This window comes from Cucurbitaria berberidis (genome assembly GCF_010015615.1).
Source record: "Cucurbitaria berberidis CBS 394.84 unplaced genomic scaffold K460scaffold_4, whole genome shotgun sequence".
Classification (NCBI taxonomy): domain Eukaryota; kingdom Fungi; phylum Ascomycota; class Dothideomycetes; order Pleosporales; family Cucurbitariaceae; genus Cucurbitaria; species Cucurbitaria berberidis.
The window spans coordinates 644,032-660,980 of NW_024468938.1; the positions used below are offsets into that span (position 1 = coordinate 644,032).

The 16,949-nt window shown below is 53.3% G+C and overlaps 5 protein-coding genes across 5 annotated transcripts; 3 read left to right on the top strand and 2 right to left on the bottom strand.

Annotated features, from left to right (window-relative positions):
* Positions 1 to 468: 468 nt before the first annotated feature.
* K460DRAFT_314547 (uncharacterized protein) lies at positions 469 to 2,370 on the top strand (the record flags this gene model as incomplete). Its single annotated transcript, XM_040930283.1, has 1 exon — positions 469 to 2,370. One exon carries the CDS (start codon positions 469 to 471, stop codon positions 2,137 to 2,139), a length of 1,671 nt encoding a protein of 556 aa, XP_040785415.1. The 3' UTR covers positions 2,140 to 2,370.
* Positions 2,371 to 2,694: 324 nt separating this feature from the next.
* K460DRAFT_407236 (aromatic compound dioxygenase) lies at positions 2,695 to 3,834 on the top strand (the record flags this gene model as incomplete). Its single annotated transcript, XM_040937050.1, has 3 exons — positions 2,695 to 2,895; positions 2,948 to 3,460; positions 3,601 to 3,834. 3 exons carry the CDS (start codon positions 2,695 to 2,697, stop codon positions 3,832 to 3,834), a joined length of 948 nt encoding a protein of 315 aa, XP_040785416.1.
* A 107-nt stretch (positions 3,835 to 3,941) lies between these two features.
* On the bottom strand, positions 3,942 to 5,967 carry K460DRAFT_407237 (pyruvate decarboxylase-like protein; the record flags this gene model as incomplete). Its single annotated transcript, XM_040937051.1, has 4 exons — positions 3,942 to 4,261; positions 4,346 to 4,576; positions 4,650 to 4,938; positions 5,008 to 5,967. 4 exons carry the CDS (start codon positions 5,965 to 5,967, stop codon positions 3,942 to 3,944), a joined length of 1,800 nt encoding a protein of 599 aa, XP_040785417.1.
* A 494-nt stretch (positions 5,968 to 6,461) lies between these two features.
* On the bottom strand, positions 6,462 to 8,252 carry K460DRAFT_367794 (60S ribosomal protein-like protein L4). Its single transcript, XM_040933648.1, has 3 exons — positions 8,118 to 8,252; positions 7,781 to 7,854; positions 6,462 to 7,730 (listed from the first exon to the last, which is right to left on the bottom strand). The coding sequence occupies exons 1-3, from the start codon at positions 8,196 to 8,198 to the stop codon at positions 6,773 to 6,775; spliced, it is 1,113 nt and encodes a 370-aa protein (XP_040785418.1). The 5' UTR covers positions 8,199 to 8,252; the 3' UTR covers positions 6,462 to 6,772.
* A 1,055-nt stretch (positions 8,253 to 9,307) lies between these two features.
* Positions 9,308 to 14,691, top strand: K460DRAFT_356665 (uncharacterized protein; the record flags this gene model as incomplete). Its single annotated transcript, XM_040931974.1, has 5 exons — positions 9,308 to 9,624; positions 9,767 to 9,867; positions 10,246 to 10,296; positions 10,530 to 10,820; positions 10,958 to 14,691. 5 exons carry the CDS (start codon positions 9,308 to 9,310, stop codon positions 14,689 to 14,691), a joined length of 4,494 nt encoding a protein of 1,497 aa, XP_040785419.1.
* Between the last annotated feature and the right edge of the window lie 2,258 nt (positions 14,692 to 16,949).

Sequence of the window (16,949 nt, forward strand, 5' to 3'; positions counted from 1 at the left end):
CTGCCACACGGAGACGGGCGGTAGCGAGCCAGAAGGGCACTGCCACTCTGCACGTCTATCACATCGATGAGTAAATATCTTTGTCTTCGTCTGTGAGGTCGAGAGAAGCCTTGCAAGAATGTACATCTTAAGCAGGAGTTTGAACCATGTCGGAAAGTTGTAGCTGTATGAAGAGTTCTGGGTTATAAAAAGACACACACTACCTACATCTTGACACCGATCAGGCCTCCTCTGCATGGCATACACGCGACCGGCCACGGCAGCATTCCTTTCCTCTTAGCTTGGCCCATTGTTTCACTTACCATCCGTGCATACTGTACGCAACTGTGCGGGCCAGGCTACCATGGCACGTGATATCGGATTGCGGCAAAACCAACGCCGAGACTCTGGTGAAATAATCTTGCATCAACACCATCACGTCTCCGCGATCGATCCCGACGGCCAACTGCTCTTACTCCGTCGCCCACCATGTCCGTCGCCGCCTTGTCCAAGTCGCTACCCAAGCCGAAATACACGGGCGAGGAGGAGGAGCTCACACGAAGCACGCGCGTCCTAACCTCCGAGCAGTTCGAGACGCAGGTTGCGCGACGACAGAATGGCCCCCCCGCATACGGCAGCAGGCAGAGCTGGCGGCCGCGTACCGCTGAAGACTTTGGTGATGGAGGCGCGTTCCCAGAAGTCCACGTTGCACAGTACCCGCTGGACATGGGGAGGAAAGGCACAGCATCCACTTCCAATGCGCTCGTACGGAGAGTCGACGGCGAGGGCAAGACAAAATACGACGAGATTGCGCGACGTGGGCACAGCGACTCGCGCATAGTGCAAGCGAGCTTCAAAGATCTTATCCCGCTGCGGCAGCAGGCAGATGCTGGGGAGCTGGACCTAGCCAGGCCCAGCCAGGAGGTGGTTCAGGCGACAAAAGAGAAGACGGAGCAGGCGCTCATGGCGCTGGTCGCTGGCCAGACTGCCGCACAGAAACCAAAGAACGTCCAGGGGCGCAAGGATGACGAACCCACCTTTGTGAGGTACACACCGACCGCACAGATGGGCGAGGCCCAGGGCAAGACGCGCATCTTCAAGATCCAGCAGAGACAGCTCGATCCCCTAGAACCCCCAAAGTTCAAGCACAAACGAATTCCACGCGGACCACCCTCCCCCCCGCCGCCAGTCCTCCATTCACCCCCCCGAAAACTCACCGCCGAAGACCAGGAAATGTGGAAGATCCCGCCACCCATCAGTAACTGGAAGAATCCCAAAGGTTACACAGTGCCACTAGACAAGCGTCTCGCAGCAGATGGCCGGGGTCTTCAAGACATTACCATCAATGACAAGTTTGCACAGTTTGGCGAGGCGCTTCAAGCGGCAGACCGACATGCGCGAGAAGAAGTCAAGCAACGCGCGATTATGCAACAGCGGCTGGCAGAGAAGGAGAAGCTGCAGAAGGAGGACCACTTGCGCAACCTAGCAAAACAGGCGCGCGAGGAGCGTGCGAATACTTCACGCCGACATTCACAAAGCGACTCAGACACCGACTCAGAGGAAGAGGCGGTGAAGAAGCGAGAGGAGGCTCGCAAGGAACGCCGAGAAGACTTTCAACGCGAGTTCCGCCAATCGAAAATGGGCACCGAGCGCAAGATACAAATGCTTGCCCGCGAGCAGAACCGCGACATATCCGAAAAGGTTGCACTTGGTCTTGCGAAGCCGACACAAAGTGGAGAGAACATGTACGATTCACGTTTGTTCAATCAGTCCAGTGGGTTCAATGCAGGTATCAACGAGGACAACCACTACGATAAGCCTCTCTTTGCAGCCCAGGACGCCATCAGCAGCATCTACCGCCCGAGCGTGCAAGAAGATGACGGCGAAGACGAGGGGAAGACGTATGATCGAATCACAAAGTCCAGCAAGTTTGAGGTCTTGGGTAAGGCCAAAGAGGGCTTCAAGGGCGCGGATCTGCAGGAAACTCGTGACGGCCCGGTGCAGTTTGAGAAGGAAGCGGACGACCCTTTCAACATCAACCAGATGATCGATGAAGTACGAGGGGAAAAGGGCGAGAAGACTGGCGAGAAGCGCTATGGTATCCAGGAACCAGAGGGGAGGTCTGCGAAGCGTGCCAGGGTAGAGGATGACAGCGATTGATTGAGATATCCATCATTGGGAGAGGTGCATTCAAGTGACGTTTTGGAGTTATATGGCTATATCTTTCAATTGCTATAGCGATGGGCTTTGGGTTCTGAAAAGATTGATTACATGCAGCATTACGCGGATTTTAATGTCCATCATACCATACTCGAACAATTTGAAGACATGTTCCAAGAAATGACCTCGTTATATAGAACTCATCTTGCGAATCTACTTCATCTTCCCTCGAAGGCGTCCACTCTGACGGCGCGTCGTTACCGCGACGTTTGATCTCATCTTTCCTGATTGGCTGTTCAATCCTAGGTTCGGATAGCGCACCGCGACCGACAACAACTCCCCGCAACCGCATCACATAACCGCTGCACCCCGCGTGTCTCGCAGCTATTAAACCACTAAAACATGCTCACAAACTCATTTGATCACTATTAACCCTCCTATACTGACCCTTCTTCCGTAGTTTCTAATCCAGTTATACAGACCTACCTGGCATCAGACGCGTCCTGTGTACAGCAGTATCAACAAGACGGGCATAAAAAGCCAACTGCAGATACAATGGTATCCCACGCCCCCGCAGTACCAAACAGCAAAGAACACAAGTACAATCCAGAGTTCACAGCCGCGGTGATCAATGCGACGGGCCCGAAAGCGACGCCTAGAGTGCGACAGTTGACCGCGGGCTTGATAAACCATCTCCATGACTTTGCGCGGGAAAATGAGCTCACAGTGGATGAATGGATGGTGGGCGTTGAACTTGTACGTATTTGACAAGTCCGTGAATCTGTGCAGCGCTGACAGACTTGCACAGATGAACGCAGCAGGCCGCATGTCGACGGACAAGCGCAACGAAGGCCAACTCGTCTGCGACATCCTGGGCCTCGAATCGCTCGTCGACGAGATAACCTACAAACTCGCCTCGACGGCCGCCGACGAACCCACCGCCACCGCCATCCTCGGCCCCTTCTACCGCCACAACGCGCCCCGCCTGCCCAACGGGTCCTGCATCGTCTCCGACGCGGTCAACGCACAGGGCGATCGGACCTGGATGCACGGCACCGTCTCGGACTTTGCAACGGGAAACCCAATCGAGGGCGCCGTCGTCGACGTCTGGCACACGGCGCCGAACGGACTGTACGAGCAGCAGGACCCGGACCAACCGGAGATGAACTTGCGCGGAAGGTTTACTACAGGGAAGGGAGGGGAGTACGATTTTTACTGCTTGAGACCAGTGCCGTATCCTATTCCGTTTGATGGGCCTGCGGGGAAAGTGCTGCAGGCGCTGGATCGGCATCCGTTTCGCCCGGCGCATATTCATTTCTTGGTATGTTGAACCTTTCTTCGTTGGCATCGCGTGAGGAGCTACCCACCTCCCTCTTTTCGGTGATGTGGGTGTGTGGGGGAGTGCGTAAATGGAGCGGAAAAGGGGGGAAATGGGTACTGGTTCGTTAACATGGTGATTAGATCACAGCGCCTGGTTACAAACCCATTGTCACGCAAATCTTCGACCGCAAGAGCAAGTACATTGACGACGACTCTGTCTTCGCAGTTAAAGACTCGCTCATCGTCGACTTTTTGCCTTTTCACGGCGATCCGAGAGCAGACTTTGAACTTCCGTATGACTTTAAATTGGCGAGTTTTGAGGATGCGAAGATGTCTTCTGTCGTAGGGGCGACGGAGCAGAGCTCTGGTAGCTGATAAGAAGGTACAAAATCTAATAGGCATAAGCTGTTATTTTGCTATGCGGTGACATGTTCACATTTCAACTACTTTCCCACGCTGTAGTCTCATCTCTCACACGCTAACTAACTCCACTTCACGTCCCCTCCCGCCTTCCCATCTAATCCCCACCCTCCATACGTATCCACAAATCCTTCTCTCGTCAGATACTCCTTGTGCTCCTCACTCCTCCACGCCAACAGCGTCCCCAGCTTCCACGACGTATCAAGTTTATCCATCACCAGCTCGACCAGCTGGAGATGAGTCGGATTCTGCAACTCAGGCTTGGCGAGAACAGCAGTAAGCTCTTCCTTTGTCGTTGCGCGATGGAAAGAAGTCTCCGGCGAAGGGTGGTGGTAAAGTGGGAGGAGGTGCTTGTAGTTTGTCGGCACGATATCGTTGTACGCTGAGCTCGCGGAATGGGAGGTTAGCAATCGTCGCCTCAATCAAGTAAAGATGGATGATGATGGCGAAGAAGAGTAGCACTTACGTTGTTTCGCTCCCCAGATCAACCGCTCAATGGTATACCCCTCGTTGTTAATGACGAACAGAATCGGCTTGATGCCTGCTTTGATCATGGTGCCAATCTCCTGGATCGTAAGCGCCATGGACCCATCGCCTGTGAATAGTATTGTTCTCCCCGGCTGTTTCATCTCCTGCTCTTGTTCGCGTCGTGCGACTTCCACGCCGAGCGTTGCAGCTGTAGCGAACCCGATGCTGCCTATCAAATCGAGGTATCGTCAGTTTTCACATATCTTGCACACGCGCTATTAGCATGGGGAATGCCCACATACCGTAGTATATCTGCGTGATGAAGCGGATATTCATTGGGAACGTAATGTCGCAGAGGCCAAAGTTCGATGTCCCTGTTTCGCTGACGATGATGTCGGCTGGGCGGATAAACGCTTCAATCTGTGGCCAGAGAAAGGATTGCGTTAGGTGTGTTGCGTCTTGATCGAGGGGTGTGCGTAGAGGCGGGAGCTGGGGTTTCGAGATCTGATGCTTTGGGGTGGACGGGAGGGCTTCGAATAGTGCCGCTAGGAGGGGTTTGATGGAGATGTTGGGATACGTCTTCCCTTTGACCTATCATTGCGTTAGTCTTCAACTGAGTCTTTCTGTAGAACCTATGCGGCCGTGTCTTGGAGAACTTACTACGACATCGAATGGGTTCACGTGAATCGTTCTCTCTACCTCCAGCTTCCTCGAGAAAGCAGCGGAATTTGTGTCAGCGGGTATGTAGCCCAACGTGATGACTAGATCTGCAGCCTTTGCAACCTCCTTGACACCCGGAGAGCTGACTTCGCCATTCCACACACCAACATACGTCTCCTCCGTCTCGTCGACAATGCCCTTGCCCATGTTCGCGGAGAAGAACGGCACGTTGAGCTTCTTGACAACCTGCCGAGTCTCTTGTTCCGCTCCAAAGCGTTGCACCAAAGCATCCACGAGGATAGTAGGTTGTTGAGCTTCCGAAATGGCGGACGTTATCGCCCTGACAGCTTCTTCCTGCGCCTTCTCGTCAACATGCGGATGGACATCAATCGGCGTGTCCAAAAGACTAGCATCCACCTCTTCAGCGCTCAGATCCAGTGGCAAGAAGATATACACCGGTCCGCTCTTGATGAAGCACTCCCGAATCACGCGGTCAATCTCCTTCGGCGCAGTCTTCACATCCCACAGCTCAGCAGCCGCATATCGCAGTCCCACAGACGCCCTGTTGTACTGCTGATGATCCGGCTTATCCCCAATGGAATGATGGATCATCATATGATGCTTCTGCATACCGCGCGTCGTCTGCCCCACAACATGGATGATCTTGACCTGCTCGCTCATCGCTCCAGCAATCCCATTGAGAGCAGATAGTTCTCCGACACCGTGCGTAGTCACCAGACATCCAGGTACGCCCTTGACCCTGGCATATCCGTCGGCAGCGTACGCTGCGTTGAGTTCATTTTGGTTGCCTGCCCAGTTTAGACCGTCGACATGGAAGATGTAATCGAGGAACTGTAGGTTGAAATCCCCTGGCACGCCAAAGATTGTGTTGATGCCAACTTGGTGGAGGCGCTCCCACATGTAACGCCCGAGTGTGATCTTCCCTGTAGGAGGAGGCATTTTGGATCCAAGTTGGTCCTAATGGAGGTCCGTGGAAAGCCGTAATGTCCCTTTGACAAATGTGACAAAGATGAGCTGGAAGTGTGCAACAAAGAGGCAAAATTGTTGGTTAAGTAGCCACTTGACTTGTATGGTTGGAGTTTGCCTGTGACCTCATTGTTTAGTCCCGGTAAGAACGATGAATCTTTTGTCGGAGGATCTTACCGTAGAAGGAACGAACAGTCGGAAGCTCACTCGGACTGTGAGGCGAAGAGTGGAAATTAGATAACCTGCAGCTACCCCGTAATTGGCGTCAAGTGATTGTTTAAAGGGCAGTGTCGTAAATGACAGCATTATTGACAATCGGCATAGGGCGTAGAGCAGCAACCGCGGTTCGGTTGGATACGGTAAGTGGAGTAGTCGGAGCTACAAGCCACAAAGTGCGGGGGTCGGCCTCGCTTCGACGGAACAAACCAAGTCGTCGTCGGAATTCAGCCGCAACGAATTCGGATATCCCAAGGAACAATAGATTTGGGTTGTGTAGCAATGCAGAGGGATCAAGCTAGTAAGAAACGGGCGCTGGAAATGGCTAAGAAAGCTGCAGGTTAAGCGTGCCCTGTAAGTTGCACCAAGGTGGCATGTTGACAATGATCACATCACCATGCATCTCAGACAGATATGTGAAGAAGTAGAAACCTTCTCATGAGGTATTTTGTTCAGACAGCTACATCATAATAGCCATCTATCATGACTTTGCACCCACGTAATCCATCCATTCCATCCCGGAAGAAAGACACCTTAGGAAATCATCAAATTCAAGCACCATCTACTCGTCGAGCAGCTGGTAGAAAGAATCGGCAGAGGTCTCAGGCTTGCCCTGCTCGAGCTTCTTCGAGCCCAACTTCTCCTTTGCAAAGGCAGCAGCGTAAGGGTTGAGACGGAGCTGGACCTGGAAGTTCTTGAGCGGGTTCTTCTTCTGTACTACGCCGCGCTTGGAGACGGCACCGCCGCGGACGGGGCGGAGGACCTTCTGAACATCGCTTGAGTTGATGATCTTGCTGAGGTCGGGCTGGCTCATGATGGTGGAGGGGAGGAGGAAGTCCTTCTTCAGCGCTGAGGGCTCGGTGGTGGAGCCGTAGATGGTGTCCAGGGCACCGAATGCGGAGGAGGTCCAGACGATGAAGCGACCGAGATGGCCACCAGGAGCGAGCTGGAGGAGGTTGAGCGAGTAGACGGACGAGGTCTCAACGCCGGGGATGTTGCGGAAAGCAAGGACGAGGTCCTTGCCATCCTCATCGGGGTTGTAGATGACAAGGGGACCACGACGCTGCTTGTGGCGGCGGCCACGAAGCTTACCTTTACCAGCGCGGAGCTTGCGCGAGTTCTTGGCCTTCTCGACATCAGCACCGGCACCGACAGCCTTGAGTAGAGCGATGGCAGCGGAGGTCTTCTTGATAGCGGCATCAGCGAAAGCGGTCGAGGAGATGACGAGCGGGACCTCGGGGACGGTGCTGATCTGGTGGCCACGGGCGAGGAGGAGAGCAGGGCTTCCTGACGCAGCGAGGGCAGAGGCGGTAGCGAAGCGCTTCTGGTTTAGGTTGATCTTCTGGTGCCACTTGCGCCAGACCTTGGTGGGAGCGAACATGCGACCGGAGCGGCACATGTTACCGAACGCAGCCTGACCGGCGCGGTGAGTTCCTCCACCAGAGACACGGGGAATACGGGCCACAGCGCGACCAGTACCCCAGGACTCAGCAGAAGTCTGATGACCCGCCTTCTCGGAGCTGGTGTGTTGTTAGATATAGCCATTGTGCAGCGCGCGAGGAAGGCTTACACAGCGTATGGCTGGCGGCGGTTCTTGTTCATGCCAGTGTGGACCGCATGGACGATATCCGGGCGGATGGGTGCCTGTGGATTGTTAGCATCTTGTTCAGTGAATGCGCCAGAGCCCTGAGAGCATTGTTTATGCATCACAAGCTTCTACCATCGCCGGATCCAATGCATATCTCGGGAGAGCATCTCAAGGCTTGGGCTCAAATAGAATGATGCCCTCTCGATTCAAATCCCCAAGAACATGCGTCAATCCAGCGATTGTAGCCTCTCCGTCCCTCTTCTCCCTCCCGACTTCTGTGTATCGAACTGCGAACTGCGAATCGCGGCGGTGAACTGACCTTGAAGACATTGGGGACGGTGACGGTGTCCTTGGTGGCCTCGCCCTTGGCGGAGATGACGGTAACGGTCGGCCTCGACATGGTGGCTATTGTGGGCGTTGCTGCTGTGTTAGTGACGAGGAAGAGCAGTCTGATTTTGCAGCAAATTGACAGTTTCGCTAGTGTAGTCAAAATCCAAAAATGAATGGTGGGGGCTAGTTTGGTTCCGGCCTAGCGCCTGCACGTGCCGCAACACCATTGTCCAGCTCAGTAAGAACAACACCGTCGCTAGTCCTTCTGGCTTGAAGAGTCGGCGAGGGGTGATCTGCTGCAGGTACTCTCTCCGTATTTTATAGGCACCATGGCTAGCGGTCACCATTTTATTGCGCAGGCTGAAGCCTTCAATACCCTTTCAACTAGGAGACAGATCATGTGAAATGAATACACTGAAGCTCTGCAGTCTACCTCGATACTGTCCAACTATCATCATGGATCTAGGATGGCAGCACTAACTTTGGGCTTTAGCTGCGCTAATAGTTGTGGTCAAGTGCCGTCGAAACGAGTACGTCAGCTACGGACTTTGAAACGAGTCGAGGTCAATACAAGCTCAACTCAAACTTCACCATCGTACTCCAGACTCGTAATCATTTACCGTTGCAGCAGAAACGCCACGTCACCCAAATCGCATCTACAGATCGTACCTCGGCAATTTATTGCATTTTACCCATGAGCACACAGGCATGCGATCAACCTCTAACTCGCTTGTGTTCATGGCCAGAAGATATCAAGTTTCCTGATCCGGAACAGTCGCGTCCGATGTGTCAGCACTCTTTTATGGGTCACGGCGCTGCTGGATCCAAGACATGCTCAGCCTGTATCGTGACCTGCTGACCAGACCTCCAACAATAGGTAAGACGCCGTATACGCCCGGTTTAGGGGTTTGCCGGACGAGGTGGCCGATGGCAAGCAGATGGACTTGTGGCCTCGGGCTCCCTCTGAGCCTGAGAGTGGAGGCTCTAGTTTGCTTAGCATCATGGTGACTCGCAAGGTTGCATCGCTCGAGGGAGGATACCATCTCTTCTTTCAAGTGGGGACTGACACGACACTCGCACCCGACCTCCTGGCACTGGTCTTCGAGTCTAAATACGCTATGGGCAATAGTGGTATATGATCCGATTCTAATCTCGATGCCACTTGGCACCTCCAAGACGATGCAGTTTGGTGCCGTTAGATCTACACAAGGATGGAACGGTTCTACCGTTGCATTTCTTGGACACTTTACGATGCTGAAACCACGTCGAGCTGTTGTCTGGCCGGATGGGGCAACCTGGGCGAATCACAGGAGAGGTTATAGGAACCGAGATGGTGAGCGAGGAGATCATGTTGCTGCGGCTCTGTCCAACGACGCTGCTGTACTGGTGGAGAAAGGTGGCACCAGCGTTGTGAATGATAGGCGTACAGCAGGAACTGTCAAGACTGCAGAGGTGAAACTGCATACATTACTCACACGACCAAGAGACGCTGCGATGTACGCTGTGCGAGGTCGCAAATGACGGGCGGCGTTGTACTCGCGCAACCCGCCAACAAGTGGGGACTGTGTTTGCATCGGCAGCCTTGCGTTTCACGTCAGGAGGAGTTGCTTTTGCGTGCCTCGGACAACGCGTGGGAAGACGGTCGTCGGGCCAAGGTGGAGCGGGTCGTGAGATGGGGTGGCATACCACAGTACTTACTGCTGTACAAGCTCCCCTGTTCATATGTATTCATGTCCCAGGTAAGGTTAGGGTTCCTGGCGGATGCAGCGAGGCCTGTGTGCGAAACAGGAAGCTGGCAGGCCCGTCACAAAGACAGGGCATCATATTCGAGGGTTAGGCAAATAATAATGATGATAGTAAGATGATCAAAACAATAACGGGTCGTGGATACGCGTCCAGGGTCACTGCAATAAGCCTACATACTTACTTTACTTACTACTCGGCCGACTGCTCAACGCTCATGTCGCTCGTCTAGCGTCTCCCGCCCCGCGAATGCATACCAGGGGGCCAGTACAAAGCGACAAAGCCCCCGTTCACGGCTTGGAGATGAGGACGGCCAGTGCGGTTGATCATGGCCATTGTGTACTGTGTTATCGTTTTATTGTATTGTGTTGTAGACGCGCAAACAGGCAACGGCGCGCGCTGGCACTTTGTAAGGGTGTTGGATGGTGAGTGGCGGCGTGCTAAAGGCTTCTTCATCTGCCTAGCGCTGTTAGTGGTCGCAGCTGCCCTCGTAGCGCACGGCTGGCGGTTCTATTTTGGGGGGTCGGCGCTTGGACAGCCATTAGCGCTCTGGTTCGTCTCTCCCCCATCTTCACCACACCATTGAGAGCGTCGCCTTGACACACTCGACACGCTTTGCCTTCCCACGAACCCCTTCTCCCCCTCCCCCTCCCCCCAGGCGGCAGCGGCTCTGCGATTGACCGGCTTCCATCGTCCGCTCCAAGCTGGTTCTTTCACTCTGCAACACGTCCATCCAGAGTGTGTCGCGACCAAGACGACACCGACGACCACGACGAAGGCGACAGTGCCCACGGCGAACTCGTCGACCGCCTCTCTTCCTCAGCTGCACCAACGCACGCCGGGGGCCCACTGCGTCGTGTCGATTCGACTCTTCTCTCTCTGCGCCGCTTCCCAGGCATAGGCGCATCGCCGGCCCAGTCGCTCCCTCAGGCGCTTAGTCGAGGATCTGGTATTCTCGCTTTGTAACCACCAACAGCGCTGCTCCCACTTCGCCGTTGGCAACTAGGTGCGTCCTGCATGCTCTCCTTGTGCCCCAATTCCCACGCTCCTGTGCCTCTCTACCCGCCTACTCTCCCGCCGTGCGAGCATGTCTGTCTGACGACAGACAGCGTACGGGCAATCGCCACCTGTCTACCACTTCCTGCTTGACCATGTACACCCTTTCGCCTACCATGGAATCTGGTAACAGCTTCGCTGGAACCTGTCTACACGCTCCATACCCCGCTGCCCCATCGCACACTACACAATTCGAAACCGCGCATCTGTCTGCCATGTCCGCCCCGTCCACCCTGCTACAGCAAGCTGACAGTCCGACGTTAAAAAGGGCTTTTTCTACTCCTAATTCTTCCTTCCCTTCCAAGAAGCCCCAGCAGTCCTTCACCCACTGCCCCGATCGACCCTCGACCTCGCCGCCAACTCAGCGTAGACCTAGTAATACCGGCACCCGCTGCCCTAGATTGGCACCGCCCACCAAGACTCGGAAACCCAGCATGGTTCAGACGAGTGCGCGATCCTTCATGCCGATGCCCTCTTTCGGCGCAGTCTTCGGAGGAGAGATTCACAATACTGGGCTCCAGCATCTCGCAGACGCAAATGGCGGCAATGTAGCACTGCCTGCTTCGAGCGGGAACACAACCACGGGCGCACCCTTTTCTTCCTTCCACATGCACCGCGACAGCCGGGACAGCAACTCGACAGCCTCCTCGGACAACTCACCAACCACCACCATCTCCACGATGGACTCATCATCCGTTACCGACCCGTCACCTGGCGTTTCGCCAGAGTCTCCTCTGGCCAAGACGGCTGCGCCTTCGTCCTTCGTCGCAGACTTCAGGTCAAGACGAACAGAACCCAGTCCTGGAGACTCGTCTCCCAACAACTTCTTTGAGTTGCAGAGGCCCACGACACCTGCAAAGAAGCCGCGGAATCTGAAGAACCTGGGTATCAATACGACCTCTTCACTCAGCAACCTACGTGCACAAACACCAGCTCCCATAGTAGTGCCCCCCAAGGAGAGAAACAGCTCGGCCCCACCTTCTCCCCTCTTCATTAAGCCTCCCACACCGCCTAAGCGACGGCCCTCGAATCTGAGTTTGACGATATCGACACCCGGCAGTACTGAAAACAAACCAGTACGGCTTGTCATTCCTTCCACGCCATCCTTTAACCGCCCAGCACTGCGCCATTTCCAGTCATCTCCTTCCTTGCCACTATATTCGCAGAGTACGCTCCCAATGGGTGGAATGCAACTACCTCCTCTGCGTCCTATCGTGACCAACCCCAGTGGTCTGTCCGAGGTCCCTTTCGAAATGGAAGAAGAGGAAGACCAAGAGCAAAACTTCGACATTCCTCAATCTCGAGAAGAGAAGCCTGCGGCGTACCCCAACGGACCCATTTGTATATACGAGTCTGGAGTATACCTCTACTTCGAGCCCACCGTGGAGCAGGCTACCACTTTCGATGTCATCATCAACGTCGCTAGCGAAGTGAAGAATCCGTTCCTCTCGCCCGCAACAGACTCGCAAAAGGATATTGATGCTCGGCGTGTGGATGGGCCGCCAGCCGAGAGTGTCGACTTTGCTACCCTTTCACACCGACCAAAACCTACAACCACCGGCAGGCAAGACAGCTCCCCAACCACACCCAAGGCCGCGCCTACCATGCACATTGTGCCGCCACGTGACGTGACCATCGATGGCAAGACATACAAAACACCAGAGTATATCCACATGCCATGGGAGCACAATACAGACATCGTGCCTGATTTATATAAACTGGTGAAGATGATGGACGACAACGTTCAGCAAGGAAAGCGTGTTCTTATTCACTGTCAATGTGGTGTCAGTCGCTCGGCCAGTTTGATTGTTGCTTACGGGCTGTACAAGGATCCGCAAATGAGTGTACAAGAAGCATACGACCGGGCCAAGAAACGCAGTAAATGGATCGGACCGAACATGAACCTTATCATGCAACTCCAAGAGTTCCGCAATGGTCTATTGAGGCAGAACGAAAGCCGCTCATACCATAACCAAGGATTCGGTCGGCGGTCTGGCGGCCTCTCTACTGGTGGGGCCAACAGGTACTCGCCTTTCGATAGGGAGACTTCGTCGGGACCACGTACTCCTCAGACAGCTCCATTGCCCCCAGATTGCGACATCAGCATGCAACGAGCCAGCACAGGCAACATCATGGCCATATCACCAGGTCCTCTGTCAGCACCGACTGGTACCTTTGCCCCTGGGTTCCGTCGGTCGTGGGACTCTAGTCAAACCCACTTTGGCCTTTCGTCGCAACCTACGTCGCAACCTAGTCCTACCACAACACCATATGTGGATCCAAAGGGTCATATTGTACCTGTGCTCTCAATAATCGATGATGATCTGTCACCCGCGCAATCACAGGTGGTTCACACGAGCGAGGTCGCACAACCTGAGCAGAAGGTGATGCTGCAACTCCCCTCGGCTCCCAACTTTTCTCGTCAGCTTCCACTCAGGACGCTTGAGAACCACACTGAGGCATCGTTACCTAGCTCACGAGAAGTCCATCTAGGACCACCACCGCCGATGAACTTCAGCGCGTTGAAATCACCTGCCGTAGCTAGGTTCAATCTTTCATCCTTCGCACCCAGAGAACAGTCTGTGGAGCCAGATATAATGTCTCCGGTCAAGACGTCGTTCGACATCGATCCCTGGCCACAAGGTTACGACCTGGATTCGCAGCCATCTGAGCCACCTTATAGGGGACGTGACATCCCGGCACCGCTTCCACTCCTGTCACCCAGGTCTACTGAGTTCCATATGACCAGTCTAAGCACTAGTGGAATTGATGAATCCTACGGCCTTTTATCGCCTCGTGCTACTTCCTTCGAGCAGAGCGGATCAGGTCAGCCACAAAACTCCACCATTGATGATCTAGACCTCGAACCCGAGATCACGTCTCCCGTTGCAACACACTTTCCGAAAGACATCTTTGGTAGCGCAGATGATGTGCTAGACGATGAGTTGAAATCCCCGCGAGCTATGGAATTCCACATGACGCCCCTGAAACCAAGAATAGCAGACGACGATCCATTTGGTCTGACCTCTCCAACCAGAGCAGAATTCCCTGGCAATCCATTCGATAAACCTAGTTTAGCAGCATTTAAGGACGATGAAGGCCGCCGTCCTTCTTTCCAGGCCATTATGCCCCCTTCGCATCAGACTTTCAATGGATTTGCTTCCCTTGACGGCACAGCCCAGACGCAATCATTTTTCCAGCCATCCGTCTCACTGTCTGCTCTGAACACCAAGCAAAATCCTGAAGTCCAGTCACGTATTGACAGCTTGAGCTCCCCCCATGAGACACAAATTAGTGTCCCCATGGAGCCCCACGTGCCTGGCTTGGAAACGTCGCCAAAAGTGGTTGAAACGCCCCGGGCCCCCGACCATGCCTTTCTATCCACCCCAGCCAAAGCTATCCGAACGAGGTTCTCTTCACCCAATATGCGTGAGCAAAGGAAATTGCACAAGCTGCAGACAGAAATCGAATCCAAGCTGCCAAAACCTCCAGTTGCTCAGCACGCTGTAGATGATATCGATGCCCTGATGTCTCCTCGTGCGGAAGAGTTTACTAGAAATCCTTTCCACGTCGATCTCAATTCCACTGGCGATGACACGAGCCCAGCTTCTTCAAATGAAACCATCAAGGATGGACGTAATGGGCATGATTGGAATGAGCCACCGCCACGGCAATGGACACCCGAAAAGGCTACTGTCGATCCTCGGAGCCCTGTTCAAACTGGAAGCAACCCCATCGTACGAAACATTTGGGACGTACTGTGAGCGTTAAGAAGCCTGGTTTGGATATCGTCTCGTAAAATAAAACAGTCGACAGAAGACTCGCGGAGCGGACTCCGGCCTGTCTATTCAATCAAAAATAGGTCGGAGAATATATCGTGTACCTAAAGTTATGTGGTTTCGGCTTCCAAAGAATCCACTTTCTCCATCGGGTGCGAGAAAGCCGCACATACATTAGAGGACACACCAACCGGATGATCCGCCATCTGACACATACATGCGCACCAGAACACGCTCTGCGCTCTTCACCCACGCGGACTTGGTCAGGTCACCGACTGCGCCTCCACATACCGCAACACATATCCAACAACAAAGCCAACATGATTCCCTTTGTTGTCAGCATTTCCTTTGGTCCTCATTTCATTCCACCAAGCCGTTGTATTGTACGGCTTCTTACATTCGCTCGTGGAGGCTAAATGCGCGTTGAATTACGCATAGTAATGTCCTAGTTTTTAGTATCTAGTACCGCCTCCTACCCTCCACAACTCACACTCCTTCACTACCATTATTCTCATTACCCATCATCTCGAAACACACACATACTTCACATTCGCTCGCTGTATATTTATATCTCTCATCTGCTAGCTAGCCTTTGGTTCTCGAGTCATGGTCTATTGAAGTTCATGATTGACGCTTTGGCGTACACAGGGCAAACAGCACCATCACTCCTATGGTTGCATATCTCTATTTTTTTTGGTATTTTCCTTTTGTTTTGTCTTTGGCGCAAAGGCGGTCCTGTTGTCTCGGACCTGCCTTGGAGTCGTTTTTGGCATCTTGCGGGCGAAAGAAATCTGCTCTGCTCGATTTTTCTTTTGGATATGAGTGGGGAAAATCGCATGGAATATTTTACTCTGCCCTCTCGCTCGCTCTCGGGTCTTTCTCAATGGTGGGATAGGATGGGATGGGAAGGGTGTATGTCAATGAATGGATTATCTAAACGTGAATGTGCTTGAGCGATATAAGGGTGCTAGTGATGTGTGATGCTCTGCTCTAGCATTCATGTCTACTTTCAATCAGCCTCATGGTGAGTTTCTTGTCATTCATAGTCCCGATATCCATCACAAGTCTGGAGGACCATGTATAAGGCCTCAAAGGATGGCAACGCCGCCATTGGGCAACAGGCCTACGAACTACTACGACACTGCCTATGACCCGATCGCTCCCATGCCAGTTATACCCAAGCTAGGAATCTTCGACGTTAGCGTCACGAAGTTACAATGCCGACATGCTGATTTGGGAACAAGAGATGGAAGTCGAAATTCCATCATGATGATTGGTCCCGCAACTGCAAGTCTGTAGTGGGGCCTATAGGAGCCTAAGATGGAGAGAGAGCAACATCAGGAGACTGTTTCTGGGGGAGCTTGCATTTCCTTGCATCACAGAGTCTTGGAACGAGTGGGCGGCTTCAATTGTTGACTGAATTTGCCCTATGAGCCGGCTTGTATTTGTCTATGGAGCACTCAGGAGAAGCTGCTTCGGCAGGACCGAGCTTGCATATTCCTCGGGGAATCTGTGGAGGGGCAATTCAATGTAGAAACCGTGGTTTGGGGGAAAGAGAACTGGTGACGTGTGCTTTCTATGAAGTCATGCGCGCTAGCATTCGTACACACAACGTACAGCAAACTGGCGCCTTCCTTGGTATAACTGGCAAGGCAGCGAGCCAAGCCAATTCAACCTTAGTTTCACCGAGTCTACATTCACTTTTTATAGTCAAAATAGCCAGTCAGATTCACTGTATTTCTAGCATTGGGCCCTCAGGTGAGGGTGAATGTCTTTGCTGCCTAAAGCACTCCACTTCACGCTTTCGCAAGTCACACTTTGGACCGATGAATCACATGCAAGAGCCTCTATTATCTTGTCTTTGATAGGAGGTTCTACATCTCCGATACTAGCCGTCTTCGCCTGTGTTCTGCGGCTTCGACATTTAATACGAACACAATGATGCACCGTAACCAAGGTTCTAGTCCAGTAGTCATAAACGACATGGTCAAAATGCCGCAAATCCTCTACTTTAAGACTTTACTGCCTTGCTTTGTCTACACTGTCTTTCCAAGGTCTGAGATCTGAAAAACAATAGACCTTTTGGACGGTGAAAGTAAACTGGACTTTTGGAGAAGGCGCGACGCTTTGCCTTCCCTTCACCTTCATTTATCGCCACTTCTACTGTCAGCTACGAAGCAGCCCCGACCAACCTCGCCATCCACTTCTTTCTCCAATTCCTCTGTTGCTTTGGCCTTTTGCTG